Source organism: Lagopus muta, chromosome 2 (assembly GCF_023343835.1).
Source record: "Lagopus muta isolate bLagMut1 chromosome 2, bLagMut1 primary, whole genome shotgun sequence".
NCBI lineage: Eukaryota > Metazoa > Chordata > Aves > Galliformes > Phasianidae > Lagopus > Lagopus muta.
Genome location: NC_064434.1, coordinates 96,673,757 through 96,688,822, shown reverse-complemented (window position 1 = coordinate 96,688,822; position 15,066 = coordinate 96,673,757). Strand labels below are relative to the sequence as shown.

Genomic DNA, 15,066 nt, shown 5'->3' with positions numbered 1-15,066 from the left:
CAAGTCACTAATGACTATAAAGGAAAAGCCTGGTGTTAAGGACACAACCAGTTCTCACACTGAACAGAAACAGTAAGAAGGAGGATACAAGTAGAAGTTTTTCCAGGAACATCCATACTCTCTGAACAGTAGATGCAATTCTGTATTACTAAAGAGGGATAATTCCAGAGAGCTCCATACAGCAGAGCCCACAACTAACAAGTGTTAATGGTGATACTGAAGTTTTCCATTTCTCATTCTCCATAATAAAAAGTTAAAGTTCATGTTGTCATTTTAAATGTTACTTCTCATCCCACAATCAAAGTAACACAACACAGTCCTAATTCATTCAGTGTATGGACTAAGTGTGCACTGAACTGAGAAAGTCTTCTGCAGTTCTGAACAATCCCTGGCTAGAAAAGGAGATACAGTTTTCTGTTGCTACTACGAAGTGACAAATACATAGATCTAAGATACTATCTGGCTACAGAGAGAGCGTCTCTATTGTTACATTCTACACTCCTTCCATACATGTCTTCTTCACCATAAAAATCTACAGCCTGAGTAAAGAGTGGGGGGATGTTGGGGAGAGGAAGGATTCAACCTATTGCCAAATGACTCTTATGACTTGCCACCTCCTCTACAACTGTGGGAATTTATTATTTAGATAAATAAAATTCCTAAAATAAAATAAATCATACAATATTCCAGTGTGAATATATTATATTTAGAGTACTGCACCAACATCCAGTATGTTTTGTTTTGTCCTGGCTTGAAAGCAGTCTGGACACCAAATCTGTAAGTTATACCAAAAAATTCCTCACTGCTTTCCCAAACTTTCTAGCAATGCTCACAGTCTAAAGACTGCCTAGAGGACAGCCCAGCAGGTAAGATACTAAGTTGTTCTACCACCCGCTCCTCTAAATACATAAATGAACAAACAAACAAATTATTGCATAATTTTCATATAGTATCGAAAACAATTCAAAAACAAACAAAAACCACAAAGGACCAGAATTGGGCTCAGTGCAAGCTGTGCTGAATAATGCAGACCACCAGTACTACTTTCTGCTCATCTTGAAAAAGTATTGGAATAAAAGGAAAACTGAACTTTAAATTCACTAAATGACAGGGAAAAAAAAAAAACACCTCTCTCATCAATCCTACCACTCCTTTGAATACTTATTAATATGCTTTTTGATTGAAAAGCAAGAAGAATTTATCTGCTCCCATTGACTTGCTACTGCTTAAACAGGTTGGATCTCAATCTGTAATAGCTTCCCATAACCCTTTGTAAATCAACTAGATCCACAATTTTTCCTCTACAACAGACTGTTTGACAATATACTACTCAGTACTTGCATGCAAACGTCCATGTAAGTATTCATTTATTTAATATAAGTACTGACAAATAAAACAGTTTTGTTCTGTCATTCCAAGTTCTTCTGTAAGGTTTCTCTCTACCTGAATGCCCACGTGAGCCAGTGGTGACTTAAATCACCAATCACAGCTAATCAGTCTATTCCATATTATACTACTAACACTTATTACTAGACACTTACTGGAGACAACAACATAGTTTTGTTTGTTTCTGTTTGTTTAAATGATGGGCTTCACATTCAACATTATACTTGTCAGACTTATTCCTAGCATCTAAACTGTTTGTAAATTCTGAGTCACAAATTGCAACTATATGACAATACATTACCCAGAAAAATAAGAACTGGAGCCTTACCACCAATACTACACACGGAATATGTCTTTGTAAGCTTCCTATCCATTAATAAAGATTGGCATATGATGGCAAAGCAATATGCTATTGTAGTGTAGGAATGGAAAAATAAAGAAGGAAAACTTATACACTCCATTACCCTATTAAATGTCAGATTCTTGGATCTTGGCATTGAACAGATGCTCTTTAATGGCCCGGAGTATAGCTCTTTCCCAACTCTAAAGTTCAGCAAATATTTTAGGTTCTAAGATATACACTTCTCTTCTATCAGACTTTATCTGAATGATAAAAAGCAGGATAGACCACAATCATGTACACTTGGTTAATTACGACTGCTATTAAATCACTGGCATATTAAATGAAAAAAATCTGTCTGCTTAAAATAGGAGAATATTGGCTTGAATTTGAAAGGCTGCGTTTAACTGCATCTTACATAAACTATTATTACATCAGCTGAGTAGTGTCAGATACGCTAGACACCTTACTACTGTCTGGAAACTGAAGAAACTAAACAGGCCTTCCAAAGAGGACCCTGCTCTTGGGTTAGAGTTCAGCTCAGTTTTGTTACTTAACAGGTTTTTATACCAAAATGAGGATAGGGTTCTTGAAGCACATGCACAGATCTCAGTCATAATCAATACGAGAATGACAACAAAACATTCTGTGGTAGCAGGTCACATTCTATTTTCTGGACAACAACAATGTTCTGTCCATCTCTTTCCCCTGTTCTTTTCCTCACTGTCTCCCAAGACGAACAACTAACTTTTCTTCAACAACTATGTGATGCAATATATGTATAGCGATTCTTCACTTGAATACTTTTTCAGATATACGTGGGAAGATACGTGGAAAAAGCGACCAAATCTCGGTTATGTTGAAGCTTGGAGACTCAGGATTTCACGGAAGTGGATCTGTCTATAGAAAGTACAGATAGCCAAAATAATAAAGAGGCCTCAATGAAAGGTGTTACAAGGATAAGAAAAAGAAAATACAAAAAGAAAATGAATACCACTCTGTCTTCAGGTTTCATAAAGGAACTTCCCTAGTTAAGCGTACACAGCAACAAGATCATCTTACAGCACTCAAATCACTGCAGTTAAGATTTTGGTTCCAAATTGTCAGCATGTGATCTAAACTACAAACTGTTCTCTTTCCACTTCCCCAAGTAAAAATTTCACAACTAATGATAAAGTTTTGCAGTAAGCAAAAAAAGTTATCTTTCATATAGGCCTCATTAAATGTACTGTGTTTTATGAAGCAAGGAAATAAAATATAGGTTAGTTTGATAGGCAAAGGTACAGACATTGTGGAGTAAGTTTGAAAGACTTTTCTTCATTAAATATTCATTTGCATAATTAAATGGACCCATAGAGCTCATCTTATTTTTATTCATTATAGAAAGGTGTTTAGTCTCTTAACTTGCCCAAGTAAAAATCATACAAATGCAAAAGTTGACAGATGCAACTCGGATGAGTGGGCTTCTGGGATGAAATAAACCAACCAAATGCAAACAAACAAGCTAGGAGTTTCTTCTGTCATTTCTTGACATAGTTGGAGTAAACAAATACTACATCATCTAAGAAATGTATCTTTTCTCTAGTATTTTCCTTGATACACAATAGTAATACTCAATTCTGATCACATTTTTTTTCAATTTAGATGCGTCTCAGTTTTTAGCACAGAAAAAAATGTCACATTCATCATTAAAGTTTGGAAGTTAACTAGAAAATAAAGGAGAAAAATGAACAGAAATGGAGATTTCACTTAAGATTATGTAGAAGTCTGCATATTAACCTTTAAAGCACAAATTTTCCCTAGTCTACATCCATCCAAGAAAAGAGAGCAATTCTGTATTGGTCCTACAAAACATTATCCATTTTAGCACAAGTTTAAATCCCGAAATCACTTCAATATTTTGATTCCATAAGCATGGCAGCTCAAAACACTTCAAATTAGAAATGTTTCCAATCAAAATACAGAAACTAATTTAAGAAGAAAAAAAAAAAATCACCAGTGGAATTCCTGATCATTTACAAGAGAATTAACCACGCCTCACTACCCTACATTCAATTACTTGCTTCATGGAATTTAATAGCGTTCAACAACAGCCTTACCTCTCTCTGTCTCTTACTATATAATCGTGCAAGTAACACTGCTGATAATATTAGTGACTTCTTCACATTTCATACAAATTTTGGTTACTTAAATTACTAAAATAGATATTTAGAACTTACAGTTTGTGCCAACCACATTGTCACATTCTAATTGAGCAGCTGTCAACAGAAAATAATTGCATCCCTTTCAGAAGAACTAGTGTGGGAAGTGAAACACTTGGAGTCATGGTAATGAGTCTGTTTTTATCAGGTGACCATGAGTCATCATTTTATCAACAGTTTAAAGGGTTTTCACAATAGTCAAGCATCATCGGTGCTCACGCTTAGCAATGACTGCAGCAGGATACCGAAACAGGGTGCCATGTCCTGTGGTATAACTATTTAAGGAACTGCTTGGCTAATGAGTAAGGAATATATAATGCAAAGTCATGGTTGAATTGGAAGTATTGCACTACAGAAAATACTCACAAACCAAGCAATAATTTTGCTTTTCAAAAATAGATTTCTTTTAAGGAAGTAGCAAATAACATGGATGAAACATAAGGAAACAAATCAGACGTATTATCAGCCTCTCTTCTCCATTTTATTTCACACCTTAAACAGAACACACTCAAAAACCAAATATCCACATACTTCCATGTACTAGAATCCATCCACATTGCCAAGGAAAGAGGCCATGTGAAACAATATATACGTTTCCTATTTTATGATACTAACACCAATAGCAAAAACCACATAGCTGTTGTTAAATTGGACATGATATTACTACCATACAGAGGAATTATAGGAAATGGGGATCCTCTTACCTCCTGTACTATTAACCCCCATCTAAACTCATTAGAAAGAGCTAAAGAATTTCACAGTTTGAACTACAGCACAAGCTGAAGCTTCTCCTAGGGCCTACAGACCCAAGCTGACCCCATGCAGTACTTCTGCTAAGTCTTGTTGGACTGCAAGAAATTGAAATTCCCCATTCCTTCCTCTTCTCCTGCTGCACTAAGGGCTCGTGTAGGCAGTACCACCAAGATCTCCAAAAAGCAGAACAGCAGAAGTGAAAAATATGCTGTTGCTGATCAGAAATAAGGCATAAAAGAAGCTCCATGAAGATGACACCTTTGTATTAAGTATGCAAAAAAAAATAATCATGTACGGTGCATATTTACAATCATATCACTGACAGAGCAGCATAGCCTTAATAATTACCAAAATTCCTCATTCTCTGCTATAAATAATAGTTTATAAACTACTTAGATTATTTAGCTTAATTTATTTGCAATACCAAAGAGTAACCTAAACTGAAGCATTTTTCTATTCATTTTCAAAGCGATGCCTGTGAAAACAGTATTTCTACCAAAGAAGTTCATCCCTCTGGCTTCCTGTTCCTTTCCCCTGCTGCTAACATTTTAATGTCTCAGTTCTTCATCGACTCATCAGATCCTTGAAAACTAATCCTCTGAGGTCAGTGAGGAAACTTCCCTGGATTCCAGGAGGTTTAGAATTAGAACATGCACTTAATTCTCCTTCTTTTACCTCCCAACTTCCTTTTATTTCTTCTGGAATTTATTTACTAGTCACTGTAGTCATTGCATATCTGGTACCATGAAATTGAGAATGAAATGCATGGTAAGAAAGAGAACTAAATAGATGTCTCTCCATCCTTTGTTGTTTATTAATTCTTGATTTAAATCACATTTTATGCCAGGTTACTTGTTATCTTATTTAAGACTTCTAAGCACTTCTAGACAGGCATCACATTTGACACACTCCTACAGCAACTAACACATACAAACATCACAGCTGTGAGAAGTTGTATGGGAACTGCAGAGTCACGGCCTGAACCTCTGATTGATCACCTGAGGCGAGCCGTGAGTCAGCCACAGGAGCTCAGGTGGAGGCAATTCACCTGTGCTGCTGGAAGGGGTGGAGCCAGGCTGCACCCCTCCTAGATTTATTTAAGAGCTGGCTGCCAGTGGGGAAAGATCTCTTCTGGAGATCTGCTCTGCTGGTGTTTTGTGGTGAGCCTAGGATAGGGGTAAGTCTTCCATTTATTCTCTTTTGTTATCATGGTCTGCTTTGCCTAACTCTCCTGTTTATTTTGTGATTGTAACATCCTAATACTTTTTGATTATACAGATGGGTATGATAGTAATTGAAAATAATGATTCCGCTCACTTGTATTTATAGTTGATTTGACCAATATTGCTTTGGGAGAACTACATCCACCATGAAGTAGTTAATACAGCTATTCTTCAAATGTTAAAGATCCAAAAAGCAAACACAAGAACACACACTTCTAAAATTCAGAAACCTTTAATCAGTTTACAGAACTCTGGTATTATACTTCTAAGATTCAAAACACACTTGCAAATTCAGTCCCAACTTAGACAATTGGATCTTAGCATATTTGTACTGAAATGTTTGCAATTATTCCACTAACAGCAATTTCACATACAAATTTCTTAGCTTTGCAGTGTGGAAAAGAACATCAGAATTTCTTTGTTGATTAGTTATTTCAACTAAGTGCTCTCAAAAAACCTAACTCAAGCCAGAAAACATTGTGCTGTAGTGTTCAAAGCTGTGTATGTGAAAAAAGCATCTGTAGTATCAGTCCAGTAACTGGGCAGTCACAAGATGTGTTCAAAATATTTTTTTATATAAGTAGTATTTGTTGTTCTCCACTTGAGAGCACTGTATTCATTTACATATGGACTTAATACAGTAGTAAAATGCATTACTATTCTCCATTGCTCCTTATAAGGAAACAGACAAAATTAAAAGATTAGATAAGAAACCCCACTCGTCTCCCTCCTTTTTTCCTCTCCAAACAATCTGCAAGAAGCAAACATGCCTCTTTCTTGTATAGAAAATGTTTAAAGAAATACCACTAACAAAATATGATGCTTTCAGAAATCATACATTTCATGTTTGATCACATAGATGTAATCTACAGATCAGGTAGATGTACCTGATACAGAACACTTATTATCATTGTACAATATTTCAGGCAGCAGCTAGCAACAATAACAACAAACACCACAAAAAAAATGAAGTCATACAAATAAATTGTCAGTTTTCTTCTTCCAGACCAAACACAAGTGTATCCTATGCAGGTCTGTGAGCAGACCCTAAAATGGCCTGTACAACAACGTAGGTACATGCTGGCAGGTACTCTGATAAGAAGATATCCTTCCACTTCTTTCCACCTACTGTTAGGACCTAGAATCAACATAATTGGCATGCACACTTTTTTGTGAGCACTTTAAGATATTAAAAGACAGATACTAGGATGTGTTTGCTTATAAAGCAACACTTTAATGATTTCATTATATTATAGATAATTAAGTTATGCATGCATAAACAAGGAAAACAAAGGGAAAAACTGATCACATTACAGTTGCACTGTCATTTTCCTATCTCGTCACATCCAGTACCATCATATTTATTTCCAGTTAAAAAAGTAATAGAACACAGAAAAATACACTTGCTCCTGCAAAGGAGCTTTCAAATTAAAGTAAGCAAAAAAAGATTAAAGTAGGAAGGGCCGCTCCCAGCATACAATAATTTCAACTGATAACAAGGAACAATGCTGAAAAATCAACTGCAGTGTGCTGAGTGACCAGAGAACACTGACTCTAAAATCTGTGCTTCCAAAGGCCTGCAAGTCTGAGATAGAACAGAGCTCTTAATTTCTGAATGTAGGAAATGCCAAAGTACAAAAAGCTTCCCTTTGAGTTGAGCTATTGAAGTGTAGTAATAGCTTAAGAAGTCTTCAGCAGAAAACAGCAAATGAGATTTTTCTATTAGAGTTATAAACATTACTGCATTTAGATTTGCAGTTTCACATGGATAAATTCTATTTCCATAATTTTGGAAGAATATTCTTTCTAGTTTGGCCAAAATTTTAAAACAAGGCCCCAGTTATATTACTTTTCAAGTCTGTATGAAGTTCATAATTTTGCTGTAAGCCTCACCAATTAAAGTTAAGATTTATTTCTCAAAAGAGCAGTAAAATATTTTAGCAACACAAAGTTTAATTAAATTCATATGTTTTACTTTCCAGATTTAGGGGCATTTTTGCCATTCAGTGCTTTATGAAGTATCAATATTATTTAAAATTGAAAGCGCCTGATCAAAGTAACCTGTGCAAAATATTATCTATTGCACACCACTGTGGAATCCATCCAAGTGGCAATCAAAGAATGTGTGTTTAGGGCTTGACCGCAGATTTTGCACTAAGGTTTAAAGCGATTTTACTGCATCAATTATTTGATTTCATTTGCCTTTAATTGCCCATAACCAGACAGAGGCATCTTTCAAAATTTGGTCAATTGCTCCCTCTACTGGAAATAGCGGACCATTACACTGCAGATACAGATCTCATTTAACACCATAATTAAGAAGCAAAGCCATTAAACACATTATAGGAGTTTTCTTCTTAAATTTTGATCAAATCAGCTAAGTCTTGAAAGATGAATTAGCTGTAACTTCCAGTCTCTTACCAAAATTATTAAATCATGCATACTTACAAAACAAAGTAGAAAATGTAGAAGGAAAGCATAAAATATTTTCAGATTCCATAAAATGATCCCCCACCAAACATGAGAAACCTAAAATCAAGACTACAGGACATTCTATACTCTCCCTGTGCTCTGCCCTTTAATGAAGAATCTTCTCCACAAGGATCTTCCTTGAGAAAATTGTGTGAAAGTTGAACAGTCTTCAAAAATGAATTGCTCACATTCAGTGAATGCAAAGAAGAACAAAACTCACACACAAAATAATCTAAATAATCTAAACTAAAAATATATGCATCTTTCTGCACAAAAAGAATTCCAGTTACCTTTGTCATATTTGCCTTGAATAAAACGCATCAAATATACAATGAAAAGTCAAGGAGTTAATTTTCAAGATTCTGCACAAAAATTAATGCTTATTCCTTAAACATTACCAGGAAGAAAATGAAATTGTATCTCAAAAGATGCATCTATTATATTCTTACCTATGAATTCAAGCTCAATGAGAAATGATCCATTTGCTGATACTGAACTAGCAGACATAGCAATTGCTAGAGTCTGTACTGAATAAAGTACAGTCTGCTGGATCAGCAAACTGTCATTACACAGATCAGTAACAAGCAATCTTACACCACTTTATCTAGCAAAGATATTGTGACTTGTATCACTTGTTTTCTTTGGCATTTACATTAATACTAATGATATCATGAGATCTCAGCTGAGAAAGACAATGGCTTCACCCTCAGCTTCTGTTGTTACTCCATCCATACACCAATAGCACATGGAGCCAAAATACCAAAATCAAAGATACTTCTCCTGATATAATAGCTGTATTAATTGAGAATTAGCTAACAGTGTGTCAGACAGTTGAGGAGATCTCTGAAATAACAGACACAATACTGTCAATTTAAGCTGTTTAATCACATTAAACAGTGAAAAGAATTAAGTGTCCTAGCAAGAGAGAGAACTTCTACTTGGGAAAGAATGCAGATAGCATTTAAAAATACAGGGTTTGGTCTGCTTATTTAACAATTTTCATACACACACTAGAAGATTTCAACAGTTTTCACAGCCTGATCAGTCAGCAATATTTTTGTGACTGTGTTCCAAAAAAAAAAAACCCCAAATAAACAAACCACCAAAACACCACCACCAAAATTATCCACTGAGAAAAGGGTCTCTTCTAAGGAGAAAATTCCTGGGTAAAAAAAACCAAAGAATTGACATTTCCAAGAGAATAACACATTGCTCTAATCATTCAGAAATGCATGCCTAATCTAAACTACCTCAGACATACGTGAACAAACCAGAAGCAGGAAAAGTGGTCCAAAAGAGAAACATTCACCAATCTTACTCAACAATTTAGTTAGTTAGTCATAAGATGACACAGTTAAGAAAGAAACAAATATAAAGTGCTATATTTATTACAGAATGTTTTGAAATGCGTTACTCTTCAGTATGACATTAGAAACTGTTTGAAAAATAAATTGTAACATCATTTTACCAGGCACTAAGCACAAGTAATAGCTGAGAACAGAAAAGAGGCAGGAAGAGATGCAAGCAGAGTCAAGTGTGATAAAGAGTTTAAGAACATTACTGCCTCTTAAACCAGGAACTGCTAGATTATCTGGGAAGTACACAAAAATATTACAGGATATTTACAAGATAAGAGAAGAATCAGTGTTAAATTTTGTCTTATAGCAAGTGCTGTTTTGCTGAGAATTCATGCAGTTTCTAATTCTAATCACACAATGAATCACTCCCAGTTACGTGATTTTTCATCTTAACTGGCTCTGCCACGATACAGCAGCAATTCCAGAAGTTTGCTTCCAAAGACCCAAAATACATTAGTATGATCAGAAGCCTGAAGGATGCTCCTCTTCATCATTAAGTTCTAAAGCCAATCTATACACGTTCTAAGAAATACTGTAAGTACCTTTATACTTTCTAATTTTTAAATAAAAGCTCCGGCATTCTACTTACCTTAATGACAAACTTGTCGGATGCCATGACAGCTCAGCGTAAGCTGGTCCTATAAAAGCATCAATTAAAAATGATCAGCAATAGGAAAAACTCATTATGCCCAACTAGGATTTATTTTTTAATCTACTAGTTTTTGGGTTTTTTCTCCATTACTACCACTCTTTAGACTTGATATTTATACTCTGCTGCACAGAAACTATGGAAAATTATTCTTTAAAGGAGAATACCTGTTTCAGCTCCTCTTACTGAACTCTATCACCAGACACTGAACAACCAACATCTCTAATACAAAACTAGAACTATTTCCCAGCCCAGCACTAGAGACCAACTACCCTTACTTATCCTAAAGAAACTGTCAGGTGGCAGCAAACTAAACCTGGAATATTCCTTTACTACTATGTCAACCACTGGCCCTATGTGGATGTCCTGGACCTAGTTTCTCTTCCAAAATAATACCTTTACATGAAATCCCTTGGCATAGCTTAAAGAATAAAGAGGGAAGTAAAAAAAAAAGTATTTCTTTCAAGAAAACAAGACTAATAAAATATAAATATGATGTATTAACATATATTAAAATAAAACATATAATCATAATATATGAAGTAATGCCAGTTCTAGTCAGAGTCCTCAGACCTAAGCTCGTCCCCTCCTATCTTAACAGTACTGCATTTCTATGTAAGCAGGGAACCCGTGGCAGCTTGTATACATCAGCAGTCCTACAGAAAGTCTCCTGCATCATGCTCAGTTCAGCAAGGTTGAACTGCAGCAAGAAAATTTCTTAATTGAAACATCTATTTGCTACTACTACTGGCAGTTTAAATAATCACAAGTATCATTTAAATCAGCTCAGGAAAAGAGCACAATTGTTGGTTTTTTTTGACAGGTGGATAAGAGGGGGATAGGTTGAATGGGTGACAGTGGAGAAAGATTAAAGACAGTATGGCTTCTCACAGACCACACACGTTTGCACGCTCATTTAAAGCTCTAGACTATTACAAGCACAAAGCGATGTGACCTGAACGCTATTTTGACTGCACAAAGTTTGAACTGAATTTCAGATATCCTTCTGCTTATCTCAAACAGGATTTAGATTGCTTAATTTGGCATACTGGGTGAGAAACATTGGGCCGCATGAGCCCTGACAATTCCAAAGAACAGAGCTGTTTTTCATATTCTACAAGATTCCTACAGAAGTAGTCTCCTAAACTAGACAAATACAGTCAATTTTCTGATAGATAGTATTAAAAAAAAAAAAAGAGTTAAAATTCGGGAATATGTACCTATTTTTCACCATAAGATTCCAGCTATTGTAAAGCATTGTGAGAGAGCTGTCAAAATTTCAGGACACAAGTCTGGTTGGTGATATTTGTCTCTGTCAGACACTATGCTTACATATTTAAAAACAGTCATTTTCCTTATTTAGCTTCAAAACAGAGTTAAACAAGAGTTTAAGCAGAACTATTATAAGAATCTTAGATCAAATTCAGTAACTCAGTAGCAGCTGTTAGAACTTGGTCAGATAGAAGTTGAAAGGAATGAATAGCAGCCACCAAAGGAAAATAAAACAAAACAAAAAAACACCAAATGCATTTTTCCATTTCTTATAATAATCCACAAAATTGTACACCTGGTGTTCAGGAACTGCAAGGAAGGACTACTCACTCTTCATGCAAAAAATATAAAGCAAGCAGTAAGATACATCACGCCCCAAAATACACAGACACTTAAGGCATATCAGACTCTGCAAGAACAGTGACAACAAAAGAAATCAATTCTCCCTGTTCACACCAGCTGGGACTTTCATAGCTGGGTTTTTAATTTCAGTGAAAGACTAGTAAATCTAGAGGTTTACTAATGATCCCTACAGCTCCTCACATCCAGAAAGAAGCAAACGAAAATCAAAACACAGTAGGCATAAATAACAAAAAATAGTTGTGATATATCACTTTTGAGTTGCATAAGGCACACATTTCACAAATGCTCATAGATATTTTTCTGGCATCACCAACATTACAACATGCCACCCAATAAGGATGCTGTTACTGATGTACCACAACCCTTAGTAGAAAGAATTCTTCCCCAAATCTAATTTACAAAGCAATAAGAGAAAGGAGAAAAAAAAAAAAAAAGATTTTTAAAAAATCATAAAACAAAACATCATAATATTGAGACACCAAGAAATGAGGGAAAAAATCCTACAACAATGCTACAAGAAAAGACACCATCCATCTCTACAATACTTTGATACTTACTATGTTGCAACCAAAGGATGAAGGTCTGTTACAATTGCTGCTATTTGATAACAAAATCTGATTCATGGAATTCTGCATCCACCACAAAATAACCCAAGTCCTAAACAAAATCTCCCATAAGAAAACATGAAGACAACTACACATGACAGAAAAACCTACCTATGAAATTTTACTCTCTAAAATATAAATCCTCAGTATGGTATTTGTAGTATTTCAAACATCTAAATTATTGATGGACATCTTTGACCAACAAAAAACCCCACAGTGAGCAAACAAACATCAAAACAAGCCCCAGAACTAGATACACAAACTCCTGGTAAGAAGCATCAGGCATGTTCTAGAAATGACACAATGGAATACCTTCCTTTCTAAAATTTGAAGTCAAGTGAAATGGCAGAAACTTAGAAAACTAAGGAAATGGGGTTTCCCAGAAAGCAAGTTTTAGCAGAAATGAGAAGCAACAGCCTGAACCAGCGATGGAGCACCTGGTAGGAAGGCAGGGCCAACCCAGGGGAGCTCAGGTGCATGCTACACTCCTGAGTGACTGAAACGTCCGGAGCCAGGATCCACCCCTTCCCAAACCTCATTTAAGGGTTGGCAGTGGAGGCAAAGGCATCTCTTGGTGGAGATCTCTACTTACCAGAGGCCTTTCAGAGGTAAGCAGCTCTTTTTCTTCATTTCTATAGTTGCTGCATTTCGGTTCATTCTTATTTGCAACAGCCAAGGCTTTGCTACCCTGCTATTACCACTGTACTTTCTATCCCATTATAGCATTACATAAGTCAGTCAGCTGATTAACAGCATCTTACCTTAGTGAAGATGTGGCTTTCCCTGCTGACAGAACTGAAAACTCCTGCTACACATGCCTACATACAGCAACTTCTAACATTACAAACTTTTCATGCTCTGCCCATCTTTGGGAGCTGTTATCACATGTGAGAAGAGGTGGGTACCTGAAAAAAAGGCAAAACCAGAACAATAACTGGATACCTGTCTAGGATGTGCCACAGTTAGTTATCACTTAGAGTCAAAATCAACTATCATAACATAAGACTTTTTTTTTTTTTTTTTTTTCTGAACTCCATGGAGCTTAGGTGTTGGACAGCAAGCACTGCCAGTGCTCTGGCTATTTCTAAATGTTGACCCTGGACCTTGGGTCAGCAGGGTAAACCATGCAACACGCATACTTACAAAGCATTTCTGCTTCTGCAGAAATACGCCTTCACCCGTGGGCATTGCCATTTTGGGAATTCCAGTCCATTATGCCCATTATTTTTTTTTTCCATTTCATCAGAAACTACTCTTCCAACAAGGTTGCAATTTTTTTTTTTATTTCACTGTTATCTGAACGTGTTCATTCAGAGTGTCAGTTCACCTTTAGATACAACACAAATGCGACAGTGGTATGTTTCACCTACACAGCTGTTGATATGTGAAAGCAATGAGATGCACACCAGAGCACCCTGTCAGATGGGCTGGATGCAATCTTCTGGCCTTGCTGAGTGAATTCCAGCTGTTCTATGTATCTTTCAGAACTGCTACGCTCCTTTCAGAGTATACATTAAAGTTTTTAAGTTAATTTCTAATAAACCTGCCTTTTGGCTACGGTTATAGACTTTGCAATCATCCATCAACTTAAAACCTCGGGCAAATACAACAGAAGTGTTACTGACAGCAACGGAAGGAACGGGGAAAGCAAAGAGTGAATACAGAAGTACAGAATAAGACAAGCAGAAGGAAGCTCGGATGAGGGAGCATCTTGAACTCGTTGCGGTCAGGTAACGGCATCTACCTGCATGAAGACTCAGGCAGAGGAGCGCAGGAGCGAACGGGGCACAACGGCAGGCAGCGAAAACGAGGCGGCTTTTTTAAAATCAACGGGAAGCTTCGGGAGGCGGAGCCTGAGGGACGGCCGTTACTCCGAGCCGCCACCGCGCACCTCTGTTTCCAGGGAAAGCGGGACTGCAGCCTGAGACGCAGCGGCTACAGGCAACGAGACCCAGCTTGGGAGCAGCGCTGCCACGCTGCGCTCGCGCCGCGTCTCCCGCTACGCCGTGCCCGCCTCCAACGGTCCTAACGGCTACATTGCCCCCAAGCAAGATGGCTGCCAAACGCGAGCTTCTTCTCCCCTATCCAAAATGGCCGCCGTCCGTAGCCGCGGCCCGCCCAGCGTTTTGCCCTAAAGTAAAATGGCCGCCAGGGCGGCGGGTGACTGTAGGAGAGCGAGCGCACTCGTTGATCACGTGATATAGGGCTGGCCAACGGCACGCAGGGAGAAGGACGTCCTCGCGTATATTCGCACGAGCCCCGTTCGGGACGGGAGAGGCGCTTCCGGTCCCTATAGGGCTGCTTCCTTCTGTCGCCTCCCGCGTCCCTCGGACCGGCCCGGCTTCCGGCGAGCTGAGGTGAGCGCTGGGCGGTCGCGTCTTTTCTCCAACTCGTTCCTGGCGGCCGTTGCCCCGTCGGCCATTCTGCGTCTGGAGGTTGTCAGG

At 37.3% G+C, this 15,066-nt stretch overlaps 1 protein-coding gene across 4 annotated transcripts in view; it reads right to left on the bottom strand.

The window, feature by feature from the left end:
* LOC125690178 (SLX4 interacting protein) overlaps positions 1-14,760 on the bottom strand; it is a 72,842-nt gene extending 58,082 nt beyond the window's left edge. For 2 of the 4 annotated variants that reach the window (XM_048938302.1, XM_048938307.1), the window contains exons 1-3: positions 14,367-14,760; positions 13,384-13,527; positions 10,323-10,371 (exon numbers count right to left, since the gene is read on the bottom strand). In XM_048938302.1, coding sequence (XP_048794259.1) covers positions 10,323-10,349 — 27 coding nt within the window. In that variant the 5' untranslated portion in view covers positions 10,350-10,371; positions 13,384-13,527; positions 14,367-14,760. Of the gene's footprint in view, positions 1-3,945; positions 4,300-10,322; positions 10,372-13,383; positions 13,528-14,366 lie in introns of those variants that run through there. The other 2 variants (XM_048938303.1, XM_048938308.1) reach the window with 2 other exon arrangements.
* Positions 14,761-15,066: the final 306 nt, after the last annotated feature.